General features: G+C 54.1%; 1 protein-coding gene across 3 annotated transcripts in view; it reads right to left on the reverse strand.

Moving 5' to 3' along the window:
• Window positions 1–38: 38 nt before the first annotated feature.
• The window catches only part of STX1A (syntaxin 1A), a 111,167-nt gene continuing 89,478 nt past the window's right edge, over window positions 39–21,727 (reverse strand). For 2 of the 3 annotated variants that reach the window (XM_040532193.1, XM_040532192.1), the window contains exons 6-10: window positions 20,013–20,121; window positions 7,763–7,836; window positions 6,945–7,082; window positions 4,290–4,400; window positions 39–3,584 (exon numbers count right to left, since the gene is read on the reverse strand). In XM_040532193.1, coding sequence (XP_040388127.1) covers window positions 3,507–3,584; window positions 4,290–4,400; window positions 6,945–7,082; window positions 7,763–7,836; window positions 20,013–20,121 — 510 coding nt within the window. In that variant the 3' untranslated portion in view covers window positions 39–3,506. Of the gene's footprint in view, window positions 3,585–4,289; window positions 4,505–6,944; window positions 7,083–7,762; window positions 7,837–20,012; window positions 20,122–21,727 lie in introns of all 3 variants that reach the window. The other variant, XR_005813890.1, reaches the window with a different exon arrangement.

Below are 21,727 nucleotides of genomic sequence, written 5' to 3' on the forward strand. Positions count from 1 at the left end.
TAAAGGTGTGCCTCCCATGAGGGCCAATCTTCCTCTAGGCAGAATGGCAGAAGTGTTATCTGAACATTCCTATGGTGATTCCTCCTGCATCCGCTTCAAATCAGGCCCACCCTGTATGCATTAATGCTCTGAGGGTGTTGGAATCTCTGAAGTGCAACCGTTGCTGCCTGTCACTTCCTCCCCTCCCTTTAAATAGAAGTGCCAGCCCAGAGCTTTACAGTTACAAACGTTTATTCTACATAAAAATTCCACAAAATGGGAAGCTGTTTTGCACCCAAAGCTTTGGGAGAAGGAAGGGAGATTAGCAGGGATGGAAAGGGTGAAAGGAGAAAAGAGGCAACAATACAGTGTCATCCAGCCCAGTGAGACAGAGCAAGCCAGGGTCAAGATCCACATAGAAAACAAGGACACTTAGCTCACAGTACAGCAACAGTACAACTCCACAGAGGGCTTGGAAAGCCTTCAAGTACATTACTTACTAAAAAACAAACAAACAAAAAAACAACAACTAAAAAAAATAAATCCCCAATCCCCAATTCAAGTGCAAGCTGTGTGTGCCCCACACTGCTCATAAAATACTGCATCAACATGCTCATGGTGCTAGGAGGGCAGGTGGCACTTGGAACAGAGGTGTCATAACCCAAAGGATAAGTGGTCTGAGGTTGGGGGCTAGAAAGAAAAAGTGAAATGTTTCCTCAAAGCACAACCACACTATTGGTGATTCAGTCTGTACATGCAATGACAGGCAGGTAAAAAGGAACTGAACGGGGCTTCCCATAGTGCAGGGGTAATTATTGCACCAAAACACCCTCCCCTCACAGCGAGGACAGTGAGAGACAGCCTGCAGGGCAGTGAAGGCAGCATGCTCCTCTGCCTCCATCATGTCAGAGCATGCAGCCATCACTGCCTGCACGATCCCAGCAAAGTGCCAGTGGCAAAATCACAGTGCCGTCTGGCTCCTGCTGCTGGCAGTGGTGGTATCGACAAGGCGCAAGTGTCAGTAACCACACCACTGCTGTTCTTGGCTTTGTGCCTTGACGGGGGTGGGCACTGATGTCATCTGAGCTTGTATCACAGAAACCATTTCTTGGAAGAAAAAAAAGTCCCCTTGTGCTAGCAGTGGGCATTGCTGCGGGGTCAGAGCCTGAGATGAACTTTCTTGCCTGCCTGCCTAGGAGTAGCCCTACCAGAAGTGTTATTGCTTCCCAGAGGAGGGGGCCTAGTGCTCTCACTGGCTTAGCACAGCAGTGTGTAGATTGCAGTGGCAGGCACCAGCACTGGGGCAGAAGCAGCAGGCATTGTACATCACCTCCACCTCTCTCTCCTGTAGCCAGACATGCCCACGCAGCAAGGGCTATGCCAGTGCCTGCTTCCTACCCTGGAGGGGTCTCCAGAGCCTGCCTGCCTCTGCTTGCAGGGGTCCCAGTGCCCCAAGCCATTGTGCACACACAGGCTGCAGTGGTGTAGCTAATATTAGATGTCACAGGACTGTGGAAGAAGGGGACTGTGGTCTTGGATGTTCTCATGGCCACAGGTGCTGAGGGCTTGGGCTGGGCAGGATGGGGGACTGGGCTGGACACGCTCCCCAACAATGACAGAATGCAAGCAGGGTTGTGTTGTGGGACCTTTGGTAATAGTGACAGGGAGGGCTGTGCTCAGGGAAAGCAGGACTGTGTCCTGGCTACAGCCTGCTGCCCTGCACCCTACACCTGTGGGCACACTGCACAAGGCCAGTGGCAGTGCTATACCAGCCAGGCAGGATGGCGGATTGCGGGGTGGGAGCAGGGCTCAGCTCCAACCAGGCCTGCCCTCGCCCTTCCACCCCAGCTTGCACTCCTTAGCCCTCAGGGAACGTGGAGGTGGGGTGCGATCAGCTGCCCCTGGTTGGAACGGTGAGGCAGCATGCTGCCTGCAGCTGGAGTACTCACTGCCATCAAGTGCCCCTTTTCTGCTACCAGCATCTGGGCTCATGTCCAGCCTCCACCCTGGTGCAGGTCTGCAAGCTTGGCACCAGCACCTACCCTGCTCGGGCTCCTCCACAGTGCTTTGGCATTTCATGGGCCAGCCAGAGCACCAGACTCTCCCAAGGAATACAAGGGCAGACCCCTGCTGTTGGACTGAGGCAGCAGCATGGAAGTAACAGGATAGTGGCAACACGGCCCCTCTGAGCTGCCAGCAGGCTCAAGGCCAGCCCAGAAGTGGCTGCATCCATGCAGTAGATACAGCTGACAGCATAGGGCACCTAGGTGCTGGCACAGCAGCCCACAGTGCACAGGTGTCTCCCTGATGGCCCCGGGGAAGAGCAGGCAGCAGGACACTGTGCCAGGAGGAGGTGGCAGGCAGATGCTCAGATGTGGCAGAGATGGAAAGAGAGGTCAGGCCCTGCCCTGCTCAGGAGCTGGTGACAGAAAGGAGGAGAAAGAAGGCTGCTGCTCTTAGCTTGCAGGGTGTGGATGCAAGCCTTTACTGCTCCCTGGGACTGTGACAGGAGAAAGCCCCCCTGCCTCCAGCCCCCAGCCCAAGAGTGCATATGTGGAGGAGTCAGGCTGGGTAAAGCCTTGCTCCCAGGTAAGCACCACCTGGGGCTGTGGGTGTCAGAGCTGTCCTCAAACTCTGACTGCCTAAGCCCAGGCCTGGGGACAGCAAGAGCCAGGGCCACTGTGTGCCAGAGCTGAGAACAGAACATGGAGGATTTGGAGCAGGGCAAGCAGCCAGTGAAACTTGGTGGCCTCAAACCACCTGTGGCCTCTTGCCCTGCCAGGCCAGTACTGAGGTGCAGCACTGAGCCGCCATGTGACTGTCCCCATCCCTAAGCATCAGATATGGCCCCAAGCAGCACCACTGGCCAGCAGCAGCAAATCCAGCCCGAGGCACCTGCACTGGGGCGAGGGCTTGCACAGGGCAGCAGGCAGCTCCACCACTAGCAGAGCAGCAGGAATGGAGCCCTGCAGCCAGGCATGGGCACGGGGAGGGCAGAGCCTGGCAGAGTGCACCCCTGGGGAAGTGCCCCATGAGTGAAGCAGCCTGAGGAAAAGTGTTTTGCAAGCACGGATGTGGCTGACAGACACGAGATCTGGCTGAAGGTGATGGGAAAAGCTGGGGAAAGTTGACTGGGCTCTGTGCTCCTGAGGACTCTGCCCATCATTGGTCTCATCTTCAGGTGTCACTAACACAAACTGCCTAGCACAGGAAGAGCAGCAGTGCCCAATGGTACCTCTGTCCCCACCTGGTCCCAGCCAGCCTCTCAGGCTGGTGCAGTGATGAGAGCTCAGGTTCTCCCCAAAGGTCCCCCTCACGCCCATCACTGTCCCCTGCACCCCGCCTGCACCCCAAGGCTGGTGCTCCCTCCACACAGACGCACCGCACACACAGCATCACAAACAACCATGCATTAGAAACTGAAATGCTGCTGGGAGGCTCCGGGGGCTGCGTGGTTCGCTCCCGTGTGGTTGCAGCCCCATGGCACGCGCGGCTCCATCCATCACAAACAGTCCCGTGGGGTGAGTCTATCCGAAAATACCGCCGAAGGTGGAGGCAATGACAATACCCAGGATCACACAGCAGATAATGATCATGATCTTCTTCTGCTCAGGTGTTCCAGCACCAGCAAGGAGAGAAGGGAGAGGGGACCATGAGTGCCAAGGGCAAGCTGGACCCAAGAGCTGGGGCCTGCGATGTGCCCCATCTCTGTGTGTCTGTGGTGGGCTCTGATCAGCACCAGGGGAGCCAGACAGGCTCTGGCCATCGCTGGAGCATGGCTGGGTACCCAGGCTCCCTCTTCAGCACTGGACTGGCAAACCTGGTGGCCCACTAGATCCCCTGAGCTGCTAGACTGCTGCAGAGACATAGGAGCATGCTGGTAGGGCCAGGCTTGGGGAATGGGACGGGCATCTGGCACTGCGCTTGGGGTCAGAGCTGTACCGTGCCTTTCTCCACCACCTCCACCTTGTTTTGGCAAGGGACATGGCTCCCACATCTAGCCTGGCCCATGGAATCCACCCTGTCCCTTCTCCTCCCACCAATGAGCACCCCTGCCCCGTGGCTCGTTGACAGTGCTCAAGGAGCCCCCTTACAGAGCTCTGCCTCAGTCCATGTCACCAGCAGGACCCATGCTGCACCCAGTGGTGTGGGGTAAAGAAGTGCTTGAGTACCCACAAGGCTGCACCTTGCCGCCTGCTCCTTTGTGCGAGCAGCAAGGCAGGCAGAGGTGCCAGGCTGGGACCTGGTCCATGGACAGCGTCAGAAGTGCAGGCAGGGGAAGGTAAGACCCAGCCAGTGCCATGACTCACCCGTCTGGCTTTGCTCTGGTACTTCACTGCTTTTTTGGTGTCAGACACAGCCCGCTCCACGTAGTCCACAGAGTGTTCCACGTTGTACTCAATGCGGTCAATCATCTCACCCTGCAGAGTAGGGACAGAGCCCACACGCCCATGTGCACATACGTGAGCTCCTTCCTTCCCTGCTGCTCCCCGGCACCGTGCAGACGTCACCCTGCCCAGTGGCCCTGCATGGGAGAGAGAGGGATAGTCACCTGCCTGTAGCAGGCACACAGGCAGTGGACACCCTGGGGTGTGGGTCCAGACCACAGGCTTTGTCCAAGAGGGCTGGGACCTCTGTACACACCCCAGCAGAGAGGCAAGTAAGAGTCAAGTGGGTTCCCCATCCCAGTCCTGGCCTGGTGGCCACATGTCTTATGTCCCACAGGTGAGCATCACAGCCACAACAGGATTTGCATCATCACGGTGCCACACACTGGAGAAGCAGGAGGAATGGCAGGGGAGGGCAAAGACCATACCAGCAGCACCACGTGGGGTGCTCAGAAAGCCACAGACATGCACTTAGATCTGCACAAGCACCCTGCCAAGAGCAGAGACCCCTGAAGCGAGGCTGGTCAGTCTGGACCACTGGGTCCTGCAGGGACTCCTGCCCCACTCCTCCTCCAGGATATGGAGACATGGCCTGAGGCATCCTCACCTAGCCAACCTTCTCCCTTCTGCCCCCTCTTTACTGCCCACCAGGAGCATCCGGGTCCTACAGCAGATGGAGACTGTCTGATGGTTCATGTGAACGACAGGCTTTCCAGGGGTGGGCAGAGACTTGAACCCCAATGATCTTCTGCACGGCACAGAGGGAATCTGGGCTGCAAAGCTGGGGATCATGGCCAGTAACTCTGCAACGCTCCTTTCTGAGCTTTAACACCTGGCAGCACCAGAGAGGACAAGCCTTGCAAGCACAGGGATGTTACCCTCCCACCCTGGTCGAAGCACCCTGCACCATCAGGCACCCTGCTGCTCTTGTCCCATGCCTGTGATATGCTGGCCTGGGTGCTGTGCCTAAAGCTGCTGCTTCCCCTGCCCACTGGTGCCATTCCTAGGGCAGAGTAGGCAGCTGCCAGCACAGCTGTGAGTCTGGTACCCCTCTGCTCTCTGCCTTCCCTGTGCCAGCAGCTCAGAGACTACCCCCCCACCCCGGGGTGTTGCAGGATGCTGGCATGGTCTAGCAGTTACAGCAGGGCAGGAGGCCGCAAATCCTCCTAGAGTGCATCAAGCCTCCCTCGCTGCTTTATGCCTCCAGTTCTCCCAGGGAAGGCTGGTAAGGGATGGTGGTGCCCCTTCCCACACAGGGACCAGCACAATGCAGTGCCCTCAGGTAACTGTGCCCACACTGCCCTGACCTGCTGGGCTGTAGGGTGGCAGCATGGGTGTTGGCTGCAGGCAAGGCCACAGCAGCAGGCAGGGCCAGGGACAGTCTCAGTGGCCTGTCACCCCTTGCCTCCACCTGTGTGTGTACCATGGAGGCTGCACCACCCGTGGGCCCGGTGGGGGAGCCGGACATGGCCATGTGGCAGGCTGTGACAAGCAGGTCTCCCAGGAATGGTGACAACTCCTGCTGGCAGAGTGGCATAAGGAGCCCAAAGAATGTGAGGATAGGACACAGGACCTAGAGTCTCTGAACAAGGTGGAGGTGGCCCTGCATGGATTGGCACCTCCACCCCCTTCCCCCCCCACTGGGGCCAGCCAGAGGGGACAGAAGATGCAAGGGCCCTTCTCTTGGGAGCTGCATGACGGCACTGCCAAAATCTTGTGACCCTGTGCCACCTGTCCCAGCCTGTCCCAGGAGCTGACAACCCAATGCCCTGCAGACATCAAGGGAAAACGGAGGAGACACACAGGGCCAGGTTTGCCAGCTGGTCAAGGGCAGGCCAGACAAACACCTCCATGCCACAGCCACCCTCACCCATTTTCCAAGGGCCAGCCCTGGTGCCACACAAGAGCCACAGACATGCAGAGTGCAGCCATGCAGAGCCGAGCATGCAGCACTGGCAAGGGCCAGGTGGGGCTTTACCTGCCACTGACGTCTCCTCGGCCGCGACAGCATGGCAGGCAAGAAGGGGGGTGAGCAGAGACACCGAAGAGCATGCCCATCTGAAGGGCCATGCCCTGCAGGCTGGTGGCACAGCCTGGGGCTCCCCAGGCTCTGTCAGTGGGGCCCAGTGCTCACATGTGAGCCCACATGGGCCTCCCCAGCACTGCTCAGGCTCTGGAGAAGAAGGACCCACCCCCACCTGGGTGCCAGCCACCAGCAGGTGCCCTCCTCCAGGGCAATTCACCTCACCACCCGCCCTGAGCACACAGCAGCTCCTGCTCTGGGGCACAGGACAGATACCTCCAGCCCTGCAGAGCCCACCTCAGCCCTGCTGAGAGCCGTGTAGGTGCCAGGTGGCCAGATGCAGGTTTTCACCTCAGCACCCGCCTTGGAAGGACACCAGCATGGAGCTGCTTTCATGGGCCCAGGGCTGCCCTCCCAAGCTGTCTGCTCCAGTGCCCTTTCAGTGTCCAGGCAGAGCACATCAGTTCCTCTCCAGCCTTTCCCCCTCTCCCCTGCCACCTCCCACCCCCCCCCAGTGAGCTGGCATCTGGGCTATGGGCTGGAGGTCTCCCTACCTGGCTCTCCACCAGCATGGCCATGTCCATGAACATGTCATGCAGCTCTCGGATGCTGTTCTCCAGCTTGATGATCTCACTGTGCCGTGTCTCAATCTCATTCAGTGCCTGCTTGGTGATGTTTGAATCCATAATGATCTGCAAGAAGACAAGGCCAGTAAACATGCTCAGTCCTGCTTCTGTGCCCCAGATGTTGTCCCTCACCTCTGGGACCAGGGGAACCAAGAGAGGTAGGAGAAAGGTTTAAACGAGAGGCATCTTCTGGGGCAATGGAGAAAATGGAGCAAGATCCTGGAAGAGCACTCTGGGGTTTGGCCTCACAGCGACCATGAGGCCATAGCCAGGCCCCATGGAGCCACACAAAAGCCTTGGAGGCTGGCGCTGGACTCAGAGGGAACATTGCAAGCCAGCACCATCTGCCTGCCCATGAGGCCACTGGGCATGGCAGGGATCTGGGCAGAGCAGGGCCTTGGTGCAAGGCAACCCTCCTTGGGGTTGTGGCTGGTGCCAGAGTGTAAAAGGCTTGGCTGCCATATAGCCTCTAACCCACAAGTACCGTGGAGCAGGGAGAGCCTCCAGCCACCCCAGCCAGGCAGTTTGCAGCAGCCTCCCCTCTGCCCTGCCCCAGCCGAGAGCTGCCCTTCCAGCCAGGACATAGTCCCTGCTAATGCAGCATCCTGAGCATCCTGCTGCAGTACGGGCAGTACTTGTCATTCCTGTGCTGGGAGCACATTCAACAGACAACTCCCCAAGGGACAAGGGCTGGCTTGGCTTTTAACCATGCTGGGCTTGAAGCAGGGCCGACCCATGGTGCTTACCCCAGAGGAGAAGATGGCTGGGTTGCCGCTCTCCAGCATGTCCTCCAGCTCCTCACTGGTGGTGGTCCTGCCAGCTGCAAGCAACACACATGGGTCACTTGTGAGCTCCTGTCCTGGCCACAGGTCCAGCAACCCTACCACAGGGCTCTGTTGTCTCTGTTGCATCTCCTAGAAGCAGAGCCGAGCTGCTCTTCTAGCCCTGAGAGCTCAGAGGGCCGCTACAGGGATGCTGGCCAGCCAGCATCCAGGAGGGATGGGAGAGCAGCGATCCAAGAGCAAGGACGGACTGCAGGGCTATCCTAACGAACCCTATCCCAGGACAGTCGAAGCCCACAAAGACATCCAGCTCAGCAGAGCTCGCTGCCCTGACACACCCTACTGCCGCTACTCAAAGCCTCATTAATGCCCCAAGGGTGTTTTAGCCCTCAGGGCTGCCAGAGTTTTAGCCCTGCAGCTGTTTAACAGAGAAATCAGACTCATTCCTTCTCCCACCCTCATTCTTGGCAGCACGCCTGGCCCCATTGTGGTACTTTCAGCCCCACGGCTCCTTTGCGGGCAATTTTCTCATCCTTTGATCACAGTTGCCTCCCACTCCCCACAGACATATTCTTCATAGCTACAGAGGTGAGACATAGTAGTCATTCTGCAGGTTACACCAGTCCTCCAGCATAAGTTACTTCAGTCTTATATGATTCTATGATTCTAATAGCCAGGTAGTACCCATGAAATTGCAGTGCTAAACAGAGACAAACACTCTGGGCAGGCTTTTACCAGGGTTGACACCTGCAAAGAAGGCAGAGGACATCCCGTTGGTGCGACCAGGAGCAGATGGGGGCAGACGGGCAGGAGTAGCTAATCATAGAAACATAGAACAGCTTGGGTTGGAAGCGACCTTGCAGATCATCTAGTTCCAAGCCCCTTGCCATGGGCAGGGACGCTACCGACTAGACCAGGTAGCCCAGTGCCTCGTCCAACCTTGTCTTGAACACCTCCAGGAACGAGGCATCCACAGCTTCTCTGGACAACCTGTTACAGGTTGCATTCGATGGGCTCAAGGAGCCCAAAATGGAGCCTGCATCTCTCCCAGCGGTGCAGTAAGGAAGGATTCAGCTGAGCCAAATGGCTCAAAGGGGAGCATAATCCACAACTCATCACTTAATGGAGTAAATCTTCAAATCTGACTGCATACTGCAAGGAGACAAAATCACAAACTGAGCAGATCTTAGATATCAAGATTAAAAAGTATAATAAAGATTACAAAGAGGAAGAAAAGGGACCATATGACAAAGCAAAGAAATGCTCCACCCATAAGACATAAGCATAAAGAACCATAGAGGGTGAGGAGCAGCAGTCTGCTCCTCCATGTTTGGTCTGCAGCCCCAAAAAGAGAGGCAACCAGAACCAGACAACAGGGATCCCCACCCTGCAGCAGAAGTTGTTCCTTAGCAGAACTGGCATGAGCTCATCCAGCAGTTCCCAGTTCCTGGAGTTGCTTGGGCAGGCATGGTTCCCTGTCCCCACATCTCCCTGCATGAACAGCAAGGACAAGCCCACAGCCCTTACATAAATGGTGGGTTTGAAATGTTTTCTCCAAGTTCTGGGCAATGTGGTCACAGGCACTCCAAAGGCTTCAGAAACCTGGGGACTGCTGAAATGCTGGGATGCCATCCTGCCTTGGCAGCCTCCGCAGGGCTGTGCTGGAGAAGCAGGAGTGGGGTTGCTCCAGGGCAGGGGCTGAGACAGGAGCTGGGGTGACCCCAGCACATGTGGGGCCCTCATCAACTGGGGTGCAATCCCACAGCATGAAAGCTGAGTGGTGATAACAGAGTCCAGCAGCAGTGTCAGACAAGGCAAGCTGTGAAATCAGATCTGGGGTAGCTCCAAAGAGTCCTGTCAGGAACAGCAGGAAATGGGGCTGGAGACAGGACTGGAGACAAAGCTACAATGTGGGGCCAAGGTCTATCCAGGAGACATGGCCAGAGAAGGACTGGGGACACAACTAAGACAAAGATCCAAAGTCCCAGGAGACAGGGCTGGAGACAGGTACATCTGCAACACATCTCAGATGTGAACTGGGTGGCCCAGGCCTGATCCTATACAGCTGCAGGACCCGTGGGCAGAGGTGGAAGTCCTGGGCGAGGCTTGTCTTGATGACTAAGAACTGCTAGTGGCCCCCAAAGCCCTGAGAAGCTGCTGCTTTGCAGCAAGGGAACAAGTCCTCCTCCTAGCTCTGCTCACACCATGACTGGCAAATCCAAGAAGCAAAATCTTTTCTATGTAATTCTCATGGAAATTACCCATGGAAACCACATTCTGCTAGAGTCTTTCACCACTCCTGCTGACATGTTCCGACCCCCTTCCATCCTCCTGCAGGAGGCAGAGGCTTGGCAAGAGGCTCCAACACCTCTGCATGCTGCTCTGCCGGCATCTGCCACCTCTCCTCATCCCCAGGTCTGTGAATGGTGAAGTATAAGAGGATCTCCAGGCATTCAACATCTTTCTATACCAAATGTGAGCTCAGTGAAGCCTGTTCGGTAACTACAGGTCAGGGCTTAACTCTGCAATCTGTGTGCTCACAGGTCTGAAGGAGTTGTGTAATGCCAACGTGCCCTTGGGTTGAAACATCATCCCCACCTTCCACAAGCTCCTGGAAGGGCTCCACAGCCTGTTTCCAGTCACTGCTTCAAGTTTTACAACCACCAAGGGCAACCCATGACACCCCCTTCCCAGCCCCGCAGGCCCTTTCTGCCACACTGACTGTCCCACTGCCATGCGCCATGACTGATGGAAGAACCTGCGCCATTGGAGGAAACTCAAATAAATAAATAAATAAATAAAATTTTTTAAAAATGTCCTTTTCTGCCTGAACCAGGCCCCTGGCTTGGTTCAGCAGAGGAGACAGCAGCATGATGCAAGGAATGGCTGCTGCCAACAGCCTTGGAGGACAAGAAGCTCGGAGCAGCGTGTGGAGAGCTGGAAGCAGCAGAGTTGCTGATCCTGCCCCTCTCAGTGGGCGAAGCTGAGTCCTGTGTTCCGCTGCTGGTGGTTCTTCATGTTGTGCAAGTGCCATCAATCAGAGAAAAGTCTTTGTAATTGCAAACAAAACTACCTCCAAACAAAACTTTCCATAACTCCAAAGAACAAGCCAAAAGCTTTTTTGCTTTGGCAACTGGAAAATTTCTGGCAGCCAGAGATTTCTGAAGATTCATATAAATTAGGGCAAGTTATCAAGCCTTCCAAAAAGACATCTCTGAGGACAAAAGCTCTGCAAGCGTTTTTCTAGCTTTGGTGGAAGATCATCCAGAGCCTGCTTGTGACAAGCATGACGCAGGTTCAGCCTGCAGAGAGATGCCTGTGTCCGACACACAACCCCAGAGCCAGGACCTAATTTCTTAATCAAAACATCTGACTTTTGTCAGATCTTGTCTTGTGTTTGAATTAATACATTCCTTTTACTGCAACAGAAAGATGAATTGGGTCATGTAACAGGGCTTGTTTTGCAGAAAGTCATGCTGGCTTCTCTGGCTACTATTGGCTCCTTGCTCATGGCTGCCCTGGACCCAGGAAGGCAAAACAAGGGTTGGAACAGCACAAATTTACTGACCCTCATGTTGATTACGCTCAACAGTGAGCAGTCACTGGCACAGTGACAAAGAGGAGTGTGCTGAGTACGGTGCATCTCAAGGACCCACTGCTCTGTCCCATTCAAGTCCTGAAGAAAGCCCTGAGGACAAGCAGCAGTATCAGCTCCAGGTGTTGCCGCGTCTTGCAGGCAGAGACAGGACAGAATGCAGGATATGTGTTTTTGCCCTGTCTCTCACTGTCTCCTTGCTGTCCCGTTCCCCTCTTGCAAAGCACAGGGCAGGTAAAGGCCCCGAAGCATTCAAGGCAAAGAATGAGAGCACAGACATCATGTGGGTTAACAAGGAGCCAGGCAGTGCAGGCTTGACCAAGGGATGTAGCCGGTCAGGAAGAGTTTGCTTTAATGTTAAGACGAAGCATGAGGCCTGGAGGCTACATCTTGCCCACACCATGCAGCACAACACTCACCAAAGACTTCCAGGGAAGTCTTCTGGGGTCCTGCAAGTCCACTGCCTTCTGGCTAGGTTTCATGGTTTGGAAGGCTATTGTTAGATCTTCAACAGCAACAAAACCAGATAAATGTGTGTCAGATACCTGATAGATCCATTGTCCGTCCACATTACCACAAAATTACTGCATAACCACAAATGGGAATGAAAGTGCTGAGTCAATGGAAAGTGCCTATAAAGCGGGAAGAGCCCAGGAGAAAATCCATGCCCTGAAATTTGGCAAAATACTGGAAAATCATGACAACTGGTCCTCTGCCTCCCTGGAGAGCTCCAGAATGCATCTTCCTCTCACTTGGCATCTTTAGAAATTAAAGCTTTCCTGAGGAGAAAAGCCTCTGAGAGTTGTCAACAGACAAAGCAGCATAGAGCACTGCTGGGGACTGTGAAACAGAGGGAGAAGCAAACTCAGCCCTTAGCTGGAAAGGAGAGAATGGCACAAGACAGGTCATGAAGCTCTGGGACAGGCCGAGACATGAAGCCATTAAGGAGACCTGCCACCAAACTCCCCTCAATGGCACTGCAGAGGCTGTGGCCCTGCGAGGGCCACATGGATCAACTAGCTTCCCAGAGAGGGGGCAGGAGCAGCTCCCTCTGGGGTGTGCAGGGATTTGGGGAAGCTCCATGGGGAAGGTGCTGGTACCGCAGCTGGCACTGGTCACACAGCCCATGCAAAACACCAGTTTGCAGAGTTCTGCACATCGCGCTCTCTATAAATAGGAAAGACTTCCAGGTAGGTGCCTCTGGAAGTCCAACATGCCACAGCTGCATTAACTGTAACAAGTCAGCTGTGCTCACAGCATCCCTCCTCCCCAGCAGCAAGGCTGCACGAGCACCCACAGAATGATACTAGGGCTCAGGCTGCACGTAGAGAGAACCAGACACCTTCCCTGGAGGCTGGGATCCTCTGTCTGGATCAGACTTCCATGCTCCCTGTAGATACAAATCTATACAACTCCCACGGGGATGGATAACGCTGTCCTGTCTATCTGTGCATGCAGAGGCAGCAAGTGCTGGGGACCCAGCCCACTTGGCTGTCCCCCAGCATAGACAGGTCTAGCACCGGCAGCAGTGGTATTGAGGGGAGCAGACTTCAGCTGTAAAAGCCTGAGCAGGATGTCACAAACTGCTACCTGGATCCCTGCTCTGTGACCCCTTTTGCTCCGACAGGGAAGGCTGCAGGTGCCAGCTTCCAGAGCTGTGTAGGCATTTTGACCCAAGAGGACCTTTGTAGGGTAGACAAATGAGTGGTAAGTTGTGAGATGGAAGTGCCACAGGAATCCCATGTGAATCTCTTCAGGCTCCCACGCAGTGCTATGCATGCAGCTACTCCTGCCCTGCCGACCCACCGGCACACATGGGGAGCACCGTGGCCTTTCGGGCTGCTCGGGGCTACTCAAAGGAGCCACCTGGGCTGGACCAGCCCCAGGCTGTCTAAGATCATGGGCAGTTCATGAAGCATCTACAGCTTGCACTTCTGCACATCAATTAACCCAGTCTCACATAGTGGGGTGGGGGCTGATTAGTTCTCTCAGTGCCTTTGGAGACAACGGATTCTTTATTTTTGGAACCTCAGTCTCACACATAACTCAATTTTTCATAAAAAACAGTCTCTGTGCAGCACCTCCATGGCATCAAAGATACACAAGTGCCATAGAAAGCTCCTCCAGGCCTCAAATCCAAATTCTCTGGGATCAAAACCTAATCACTTAAGATGTCATTCCTCATAATGGCCAAACTGGAGAGGAGAAAACAAAGGAGCAACACCTCCCGTTGCATGCAGCAATGACACTCAGGCTCCAGAAAGCACTAGTGAAAGCACGGCTCCAAGTAGCATCCGCGGGGATGCCACAGGGGGGAGGCACATCCCAGCAAGAGATGATTGAGCAAGAACAGCCACCAAGGATCTGTCCAGCACTCAGCAACCTGAGGACACTGCATCCCTCTATGACGTTGAAGGCTTGTTGGAGCCGTGCCGGGGGAAACAATGGCTAGGCTGGGGAAGAAGGCGATGGCCCAGCTGAAGTGCATCTACACTAATGCACGCAGCATGGGTAACAAACAGGAGGAGCTGGAAGCCATCGTGCAAGCAGGAAGGCTACGACTTGGTTGCCATCACGGAGACGTGGTGGGACCGCTCCCACGACTGGAGTGCTGCAATGCCTGGCTATCGGCTCTTCAGGAGGGACAGGCAGCACAGAAGGGGTGGTGGCGTGGCTCTCTACATTAGAGAATCTTTTGATGTTGTGGAACTCCAGGCTGGGAATGATAAGGTTGAATCCCTGTGGGTTAGGATCCGCGGGAAGGCCGGCAAGGCTAGCGTCCTGGTCGGGGTCTGTTATAGACCGCCGAACCAGGATGAGGAGATGGATGAGGAGTTTTATAGGCAACTGACAGAAGTTGCAAAATCATCGGCGCTTGTCCTCATGGGGGACTTCAACTTCCCGGATATATCCTGGAAACACAACACGGCACAGAGAAAGCAGTCTAGGAGGTTTCTGGAGAGTGTGGGAGATAGCTTCCTGATGCAGCTGGTCAGTGAACCTACCAGGGGTGGTGCCCCGCTAGACCTTCTCTTCACAAACAGAGAAGGACTGGTGGGAGATGTGGTGGTCGGAAACCATCTTGGACAGAGTGACCACGAAATGGTAGAGTTCTCTATTGTTGGCGAGGCCAGGAAGGGGACCAGTAAAACTGCTGTATTGGACTTCTGGAGGGCTGACTTTGAGCTGCTCAGGACGCTGGTTGGCCGAGTCCCTTGGGAGGCGGTTCTGAAGGGCAGAGGAGTCCAGGAAGGCTGGGCGCTCCTCAAGAAGGAAATCTTAACGGCACAGGAGCGGTCCGTCCCCACGTGCCCAAAGACGAGCCGGCGTGGAAGAAGACCGGCCTGGCTCAACAGAGAGTTGCGGCTTGTGCTTAGCAGGAAAAAGAGGGTTTATAATCTTTGGAAAAAAGGGCAGGCCACTGAGGAGGACTACAAGGATGTAGCGAGGCTGTGCAGGGAGAAAATTAGAAAGGCCAAAGCTCATCTGGAGCTCAACCTGGCTACTGCCATTAAAGACAACAAAAAATCCTTTTACAAATATATCAATGCGAAACGGAGGACTAAGGAGAATCTTCATCCTTTACTGGATGCGAGGGGAAACCTGGTTACTAAGGATGAGGAAAAGGCTGAGGTGCTTAATGCCGCCTTTGCCTCAGTCTTTAGCAGCAATACCGGTTGTTCTCTGGATACCCAGTGCCCTGAGCTGGCGGAAGGGGATGGGGAGCAGGATGTGGCCTTTGCTATTCATGAGGAAATGGTTGGCGACCTGCTAAGGAGCTTGGATGTGCGCAAGTCGATGGGGCCCGATGGGATGCACCCGAGGGTACTGAAAGAACTGGCAGAGGAGCTGGCCGAGCCGCTTTCCATCATTTATCGGCAGTCCTGGCTATCGGGGGAGGTCCCAGTTGACTGGCGGCTAGCCAATGTGACACCCATCTATAAGAAGGGCCGGAGGGCAGACCCGGGGAACTATAGGCCTGTCAGTTTGACCTCAGTGCCAGGAAAGCTCATGGAGCAGATTATCTTGAGGGTCATCACGCGGCACTTGCAGGGCAAGCAGGCGATCAAGCCCAGTCAGCATGGGTTTATGAAAGGCAGGTCCTGCTTGACGAACCTGATCTCCTTCTATGACAAAGTGACGCGCTTGGTGGATGAGGGAAGGGCTGTGGATGTGGTTTACCTTGACCTCAGTAAGGCTTTTGACACCGTTCCCCACAATATTCTTCTCAAGAAACTGGCTGCGCGGGGCTTGGACTGGCGTACGCTTCGCTGGGTTAGAAACTGGCTGGATAGCCGGGCCCAGAGAGTTGTGGTGAATGGAGTCAAATCTGGTTGGAGGCTGGTCACAAGTGGTGTCCCCCAGGGCTCGGTACTGGGGCCGGTCCTCTTTAATATCTTTATCGATGATCTGGATGAGGGCGTCCAGTGCACCCTCAGTAAGTTTGCAGATGACACCAAGCTAAGTGCGTGTGTCGATCTGCTCGAGGGCAGGAAGGCTCTGCAGGAGGATCTGGATAGGCTGGAGCGATGGGCTGAGATCAACTGTATGAAGTTCAACAAGGCCAAGTGCCGGGTCCTGCACCTGGGGCGCAACAACCCCAAGCAGAGTTACAGGCTGGGAGATGAGTGGTTGGAAAGCTGCCTGGCCGAGAAGGACCTGGGAGTATTGGTTGATAGTCGGCTGAATATGAGCCAGCAGTGTGCTCAGGTGGCCAAGGCGGCCAACAGCATCCTAGCTTGTATCAGAAATAGTGTGGCCAGCAGGTCTAGGGAAGTGATTGTCCCCCTGTACTCGGCTCTGGTGAGGCCGCACCTCGAGTACTGTGTTCAGTTTTGGGCCCCTCGCTACAGGAAGGACATGGACGTGCTCGAGCGAGTCCAGAGAAGGGCGACCAAGCTGGTGAGGGGTCTGGAGAACAAGTCTTACGAGGAGCGGCTGAGGGAGCTGGGCTTGTTCAGCCTGGAGAAGAGGAGGCTCAGGGGCGACCTTATCGCTCTCTACAGGTACCTTAAAGGAGGCTGTAGTGAGGTGGGGATTGGTCTGTTCTCCCACGTGCCTGGTGACAGGACGAGGGGGAATGGGCGAAAGTTGCGACAGGGGAGTTTTAGGTTGGATGTTAGGAAGTACTTCTTTACCGAAAGGGTTATTAAGCATTGGAACGGGCTGCCCAGGGAGGTGGTGGAGTCACCATCCCTGGAGGTCTTTAAAAGACGTTTAGATGTAGAGCTTAGCGATATGGTTTAGTGGAGTGCTTAGTGTTAGGTCGGAGGTTGGACTCGATGATCTTGAGGTCTCTTCCAACCTAGAAATCTGTGTCTGTGTCTGTGTCTGTGTCCTCTGTCTTGGTGTGCTTGGAAGCAGAGTGAGTGGGTAGGGGAAAAGGGGACAACTGTTAGGACTAGAACAGAAGCAGTGAGAGGAGAGGATACCCTCTTAACCAAGTCAGACTCAGGGGCTCAGCACACACTTCATGTGCAAGGTGACAGTAAGGACCAGAGGCATAACCTCTGGCATGCACAAGGTGCCTACACAAGGAAAAGAGGCAGGTCCTGAGGTCCTGAGGGGGCTGTGAAGAGCCCCAAGGGTTCACCAGTTAGTTGCTCTTTGTGAAAAACAGCATTGCCCATGCCTATGACCCATTGCCCATGAAAGTGCCATGGCAGTTTTCCTACATCATCATTTCTTCTGCAACAAGCACATTCTGAGCTTTTCCCACTCATGATGTCCCTGCAGACCCTGTCCCCAAACTTCACTCATCACCATGTCCCATCCAGCCATGCCACTTCCACCAGCCACGCCACTTCCAGCACCAGAAAGGAAAAGTATTCCTCTGCAGACAGCAGCACTTCAGCAGAGAGCTATTTCCCTGCATGCCCACTACCATCTCTGCACCACATGGAGAGGAGGTGTAAGGCTGGCACGTACAGAACAAGTGTGTCACAAACATCAGACCAGGAAAAGAAGCTGGAGTGACTATCCCATTTCCGGAGCAAGATGTAGAAGCAGTTAGGACAGAGAAGCTCACCAACTGCCGGAAAGCCTCCCCAGAACAGATGAAAAGTCCCTGCTCTCATACTTTCCGAACCTTAATGATTTATTGACTTTGCTGTCAGAGCTCCCAGCACTTCCATCAGCGGAAACGAGAGCTACGGATTTCATAGATATTTGTGCAGCCACCACTTCCCAGCTGAGCTCAGTTCAGCAGAGATGGAAGGTGCTGGCTGTTACATGCAGGGAAAAGCACAGCTCTCTGTCCAGACAGCACTCCTGACAAAACCCCAGTAAGCTTGTCACTTCTTTTTGCCAACAGGGATTTTCTGCTGTCACCAGCCAGAGGAACCAAGCTTTTGCAAAGGATTGTGCACTGGGCTGTGCACAGCACAGACCCCCATCCTCCACATGCATCTGCCTTACATCTCCGCCCCAAAAGGGAAGGCAGGTTCCTCACTGTCACTGACTAGGACACCTCCTCTGCACCCAACAACTGCACCACTGTGAGCCTTTTCCTCGTGCCCTGTCAATGCTCTGCCAGCTCTAAAGGTCAGCCCAGTTAGGATAGACAAAGCACAGCCAAGCACTGCATAACTTAAACAGAGCAGCAGAGTCCTTCTAAAACCTGACAAACAAGAGGAAAGTTTCTTTCAGGATTCTTTCACGGTTTCTCTGCAGATGATTAAGGACCTGGCTAAATCCTTTCAAATCTCCTCTCTTAAAAGGGAGGAATAGGGATACTTTAAATTCCTGTTATGTTGTACGACACCCCTGTGGCTGGGTATCACCTACAGAATGACATTAGCTAACAAATGAGTCACAGTCAGCTGGAGCAGTGACACACATTCATCATCCTGCTTTACATTAAATGTCAAGCTCTTGTTGAGCCTCATGTCAATCAATCTTCTGTTCAGCCGGTGTGAAATATTCATATTATCATTATACATGATAAAGAATAATCTTAACAGAGGAAAGATTTGCACAGTCAAGTCTCCTTCTGTCCTTCCACAGAAGCTACCATACCCCACTAGCATCCAGATTCACAGGCATTTGCAGCTCACGAGGGACGTTTCCACAAGTGACCTTCAAGGAAACCATGATCAGAGATCTACCTTATTATTCATGCTGAGTCTTGAAAGGAAAAAACGCTCATTTGTTTGTGAGAAAAAAATGGACTGTGCTTCAGACTTTTACATTTTAATCACAAAAACTCATGACACGCCTCTGCCCATGAAATTATTTGCAAAATGTCTTTCAGTATCTACTCGCCCTAACTTCCCCCTTGTCTGCTTATTTCCCTAATTATGGTGATGTTAAGGTTCTTCTTTGCTGGAAGATGACCACATTTCTCTAAAGCTAACCATGTATCACTGATTCCCCAGAATAATCACTAGGAAAGCAGATTTTGTGGGCAAAGACAGACTTCTCCTCAGTGATGGGCTCTGAATTACACAGTGAAATCTTAACAAGATCCTAGTGCCACAGTGGCTAACGGCCTCAGAGGTGTCACCCGGGGCCCACCTTCAGCCAGAAGACACCACCACTGCAGAGAACTACCACCATCCTGGGTCAGGGTTGTTATAAGGGAAAATGTTGAGAGCATAAAGTGCCCACATCTCAAGAGCTCACTTGTCTGTTATTATATATATTTCATTATACCTGAAATTAAAACCGCCCAGAGGAAAGTCAAGCACTGCTGCTACCTGGGCAGGGACTGATGCCACAGATATACATGGGAGTCAGGAACTCCCACAAGCCTGTTGGAGTTCAAAATTAGCTGCAAACAAGAGAGAGAGAAATTTCTCTCTGTGCTCTCTGCGGTCTCCATGCAGCATTTAAGAAAACCTTGGGAGTTTTTGTGCTTTGCAGGATGCAGGCACACCTTGCCAGCCCTGCAGGCAAAGCTCTCAGTGCCTGGAGCAGAGGTGCCACGCACTGCAGTCTGCTTGCACCATTGGGAGGAATGACAGCATCCAGGACAACACCCACCTTGTGCAGACGCTAGATGGATGGAGCCAACTCCCCAGTAAGGCACTGCTATTTGCCTTTCTTAACCAGGGCAGCTAAATAAGTTTGATATGATTAAGCTGAAAACCCTTGGGCTGATGATGGCTCTCCTCACTGCCTGCAGCCCTCATGTGCTCCTGCCAGAGCCCAGCAGTGCATGAGGCTTGCTGCCAGCTGTCTTGAGTGCCCACAGCAGCAGCATGCTTGGCCAATCTGGGGTGCTTCAGAGCTGTGCTGGGTGTGCAGTGAGCAGCATCCTGCAGTGGGGCATGAGCACATATCCAGATGTGATGAAAACCCAAACAGCAGAAGTGCCCAGCCATGTTGGCTGTAGGGACTGCACAGGTGTGGGAATCACTGGTTCCTCAGCTCCGGTGGGCACACCAGCATTACTGACTATATTTTTAACAATGAAACACAGCAAAATACAAGGGACTGTCACTTGTCTGCCCTGTAGCAGGAGCACATCCCAGCCACTCCTGAGTGCATGCACAGCCCATGGGTACCTGGGTTTGGACACAGAAGTGTGCACAGGTGTGGGCACCTCTGGCTCTGCCACAGATAGTGCAGGGTGCAGCCCCTGGCCGCCCAGCTGTACTCCCCACTGCATTTACTCACTGATCTCCAGCTGTCTCTGAATCCTGCCCTTGCAGCGCTCCCGGTAGTCAGTCTGCGTGGCGTTGTACTCAGACATCACTTCTACGAACTTGCGCGACAGCGTTGAGTGCTGCAGAGGGAAGAGCAACAGAGCAGGTTCAGAACCTGGCTGCTTCCAGCATCCAAACACCATTTCCAGCCTGGCGGCCGCTCTCAAACAACAAGAGAATTCAAGGTGGGCAACAGTGCACGACAAGGCTAGGACTGACCCTGAACCCTGCACCCCAGTCCAGGGTTTTCTCTCAGCCTCCAGGGTTCACTGGGGGTTGTGGCAGGCAGCAGCCCCCTCGAGGCCAACACAGGTGCCTGGGCCGATCCCATGGTAGCTACCTGGCAGGGGACATCTGCCAACAGATAGCAGCACTGGAGCTGGAACCCCAGTGCCACCCAGCCCATGCCCCTGGCTGTTCCTACAGCAGCACCGATCTGAGAACATTTTAGTGGTCTGTCAGAAGAAATGGGTAATGTGCTGGTAGAGAAGCAGGTCTAGCACAGCAGACAGACAAAACATCGCCCACCTGGTTCTGAACTTGGCTGTCCTGCTGGGAGTGGGCAGTGCTGCTGCCCAGCCTTTCCTGCCTGCTGCACCTCCCCAGGCACAGGCAGGGGCCAGCCACTGGTCAGGCTGGCATGGAGCACTGGGGCCGGGCCAAGCAGGCTAGGCTGCAAGCATGCAGCATGCTCTAGGACAGTCCTGTTTTCCCTCCCCATACTGGAGGGCCCAGACATTCCCCATGCCCCCCAAACCTCCCCCAAACTCTGTCCACCCATCCACTTCAGGAATTTCAAAGACAACAGAGCCTTTACAAATCGCATCATAGAATGGTTTGGGTTGGAAGGGGCCTTAAAGACCATCCAGATCCAACCACCTGCCATGGGCAGGGACACCTCCCACTAGGCCAGGTTGCCCAAAGCCCCATCCAGTCTGGCCTTGAGCACTTCCAGGGATGGGGCATCCACAGCTTCTCTGGGCAACCTGTTCCGGTGCCTCACCACCCTCATAGTAAAGAATTTCTTCCTTATATCTAACCTAAATCTACTCTCTTGCAATTTAAAACTGTTACACCTTGTCCTATCACTACACCCCCTGACCAAGAGACCCTCCCCAGCTTTCCTGTAGGGCCCCTTTAGGTACCAGAAGACCACTATATGGTCTCCCTGGAGCCTTCTCTTCTCTCTGCTGAGAGCTCTCCCAACCTGTCTCCATAGAAGTGCTCCAGCCTGTGATCATCCTCATGGCCTCCTCTGGACTTGCTCCAACAGTTCCACATCCTTCTTGTGCTGTGGGCCCCAGAGCTGAACACAGTACTCCAGTTGGGGTCTCAAGAGACCAGAGCAGAGGGAGAGAATCATCTCCTTGATCTGCTGGTCATACTTCTTTTGATGCAGCCCAGGATACGGTTAGCTTACAGTTGCCAGTTTAGACACAAAGATGTTCTGTGGGACTGTATCAAAGCCTTTGTACAAGTCAAGGTAGATGACATTGATTGCTCTTCCCTTGCCCCACAATGCTGTCATAGAAGGCCACCAAGTTAGTCAGGCATGATTTGCCCTTTGTGAAGCTATGTTGCCTGTCTCCGATTACCTCTCTGTCTTCCATAAGCCTTAAAATAAGCTGAAATAGCTCTTTACACCCCTCCAGCCATTCATAAACAATGGGACTTTTTACCTGACCT

This window comes from Cygnus olor, chromosome 20 (genome assembly GCF_009769625.2).
Source record: "Cygnus olor isolate bCygOlo1 chromosome 20, bCygOlo1.pri.v2, whole genome shotgun sequence".
Lineage (NCBI taxonomy): Eukaryota > Metazoa > Chordata > Aves > Anseriformes > Anatidae > Cygnus > Cygnus olor.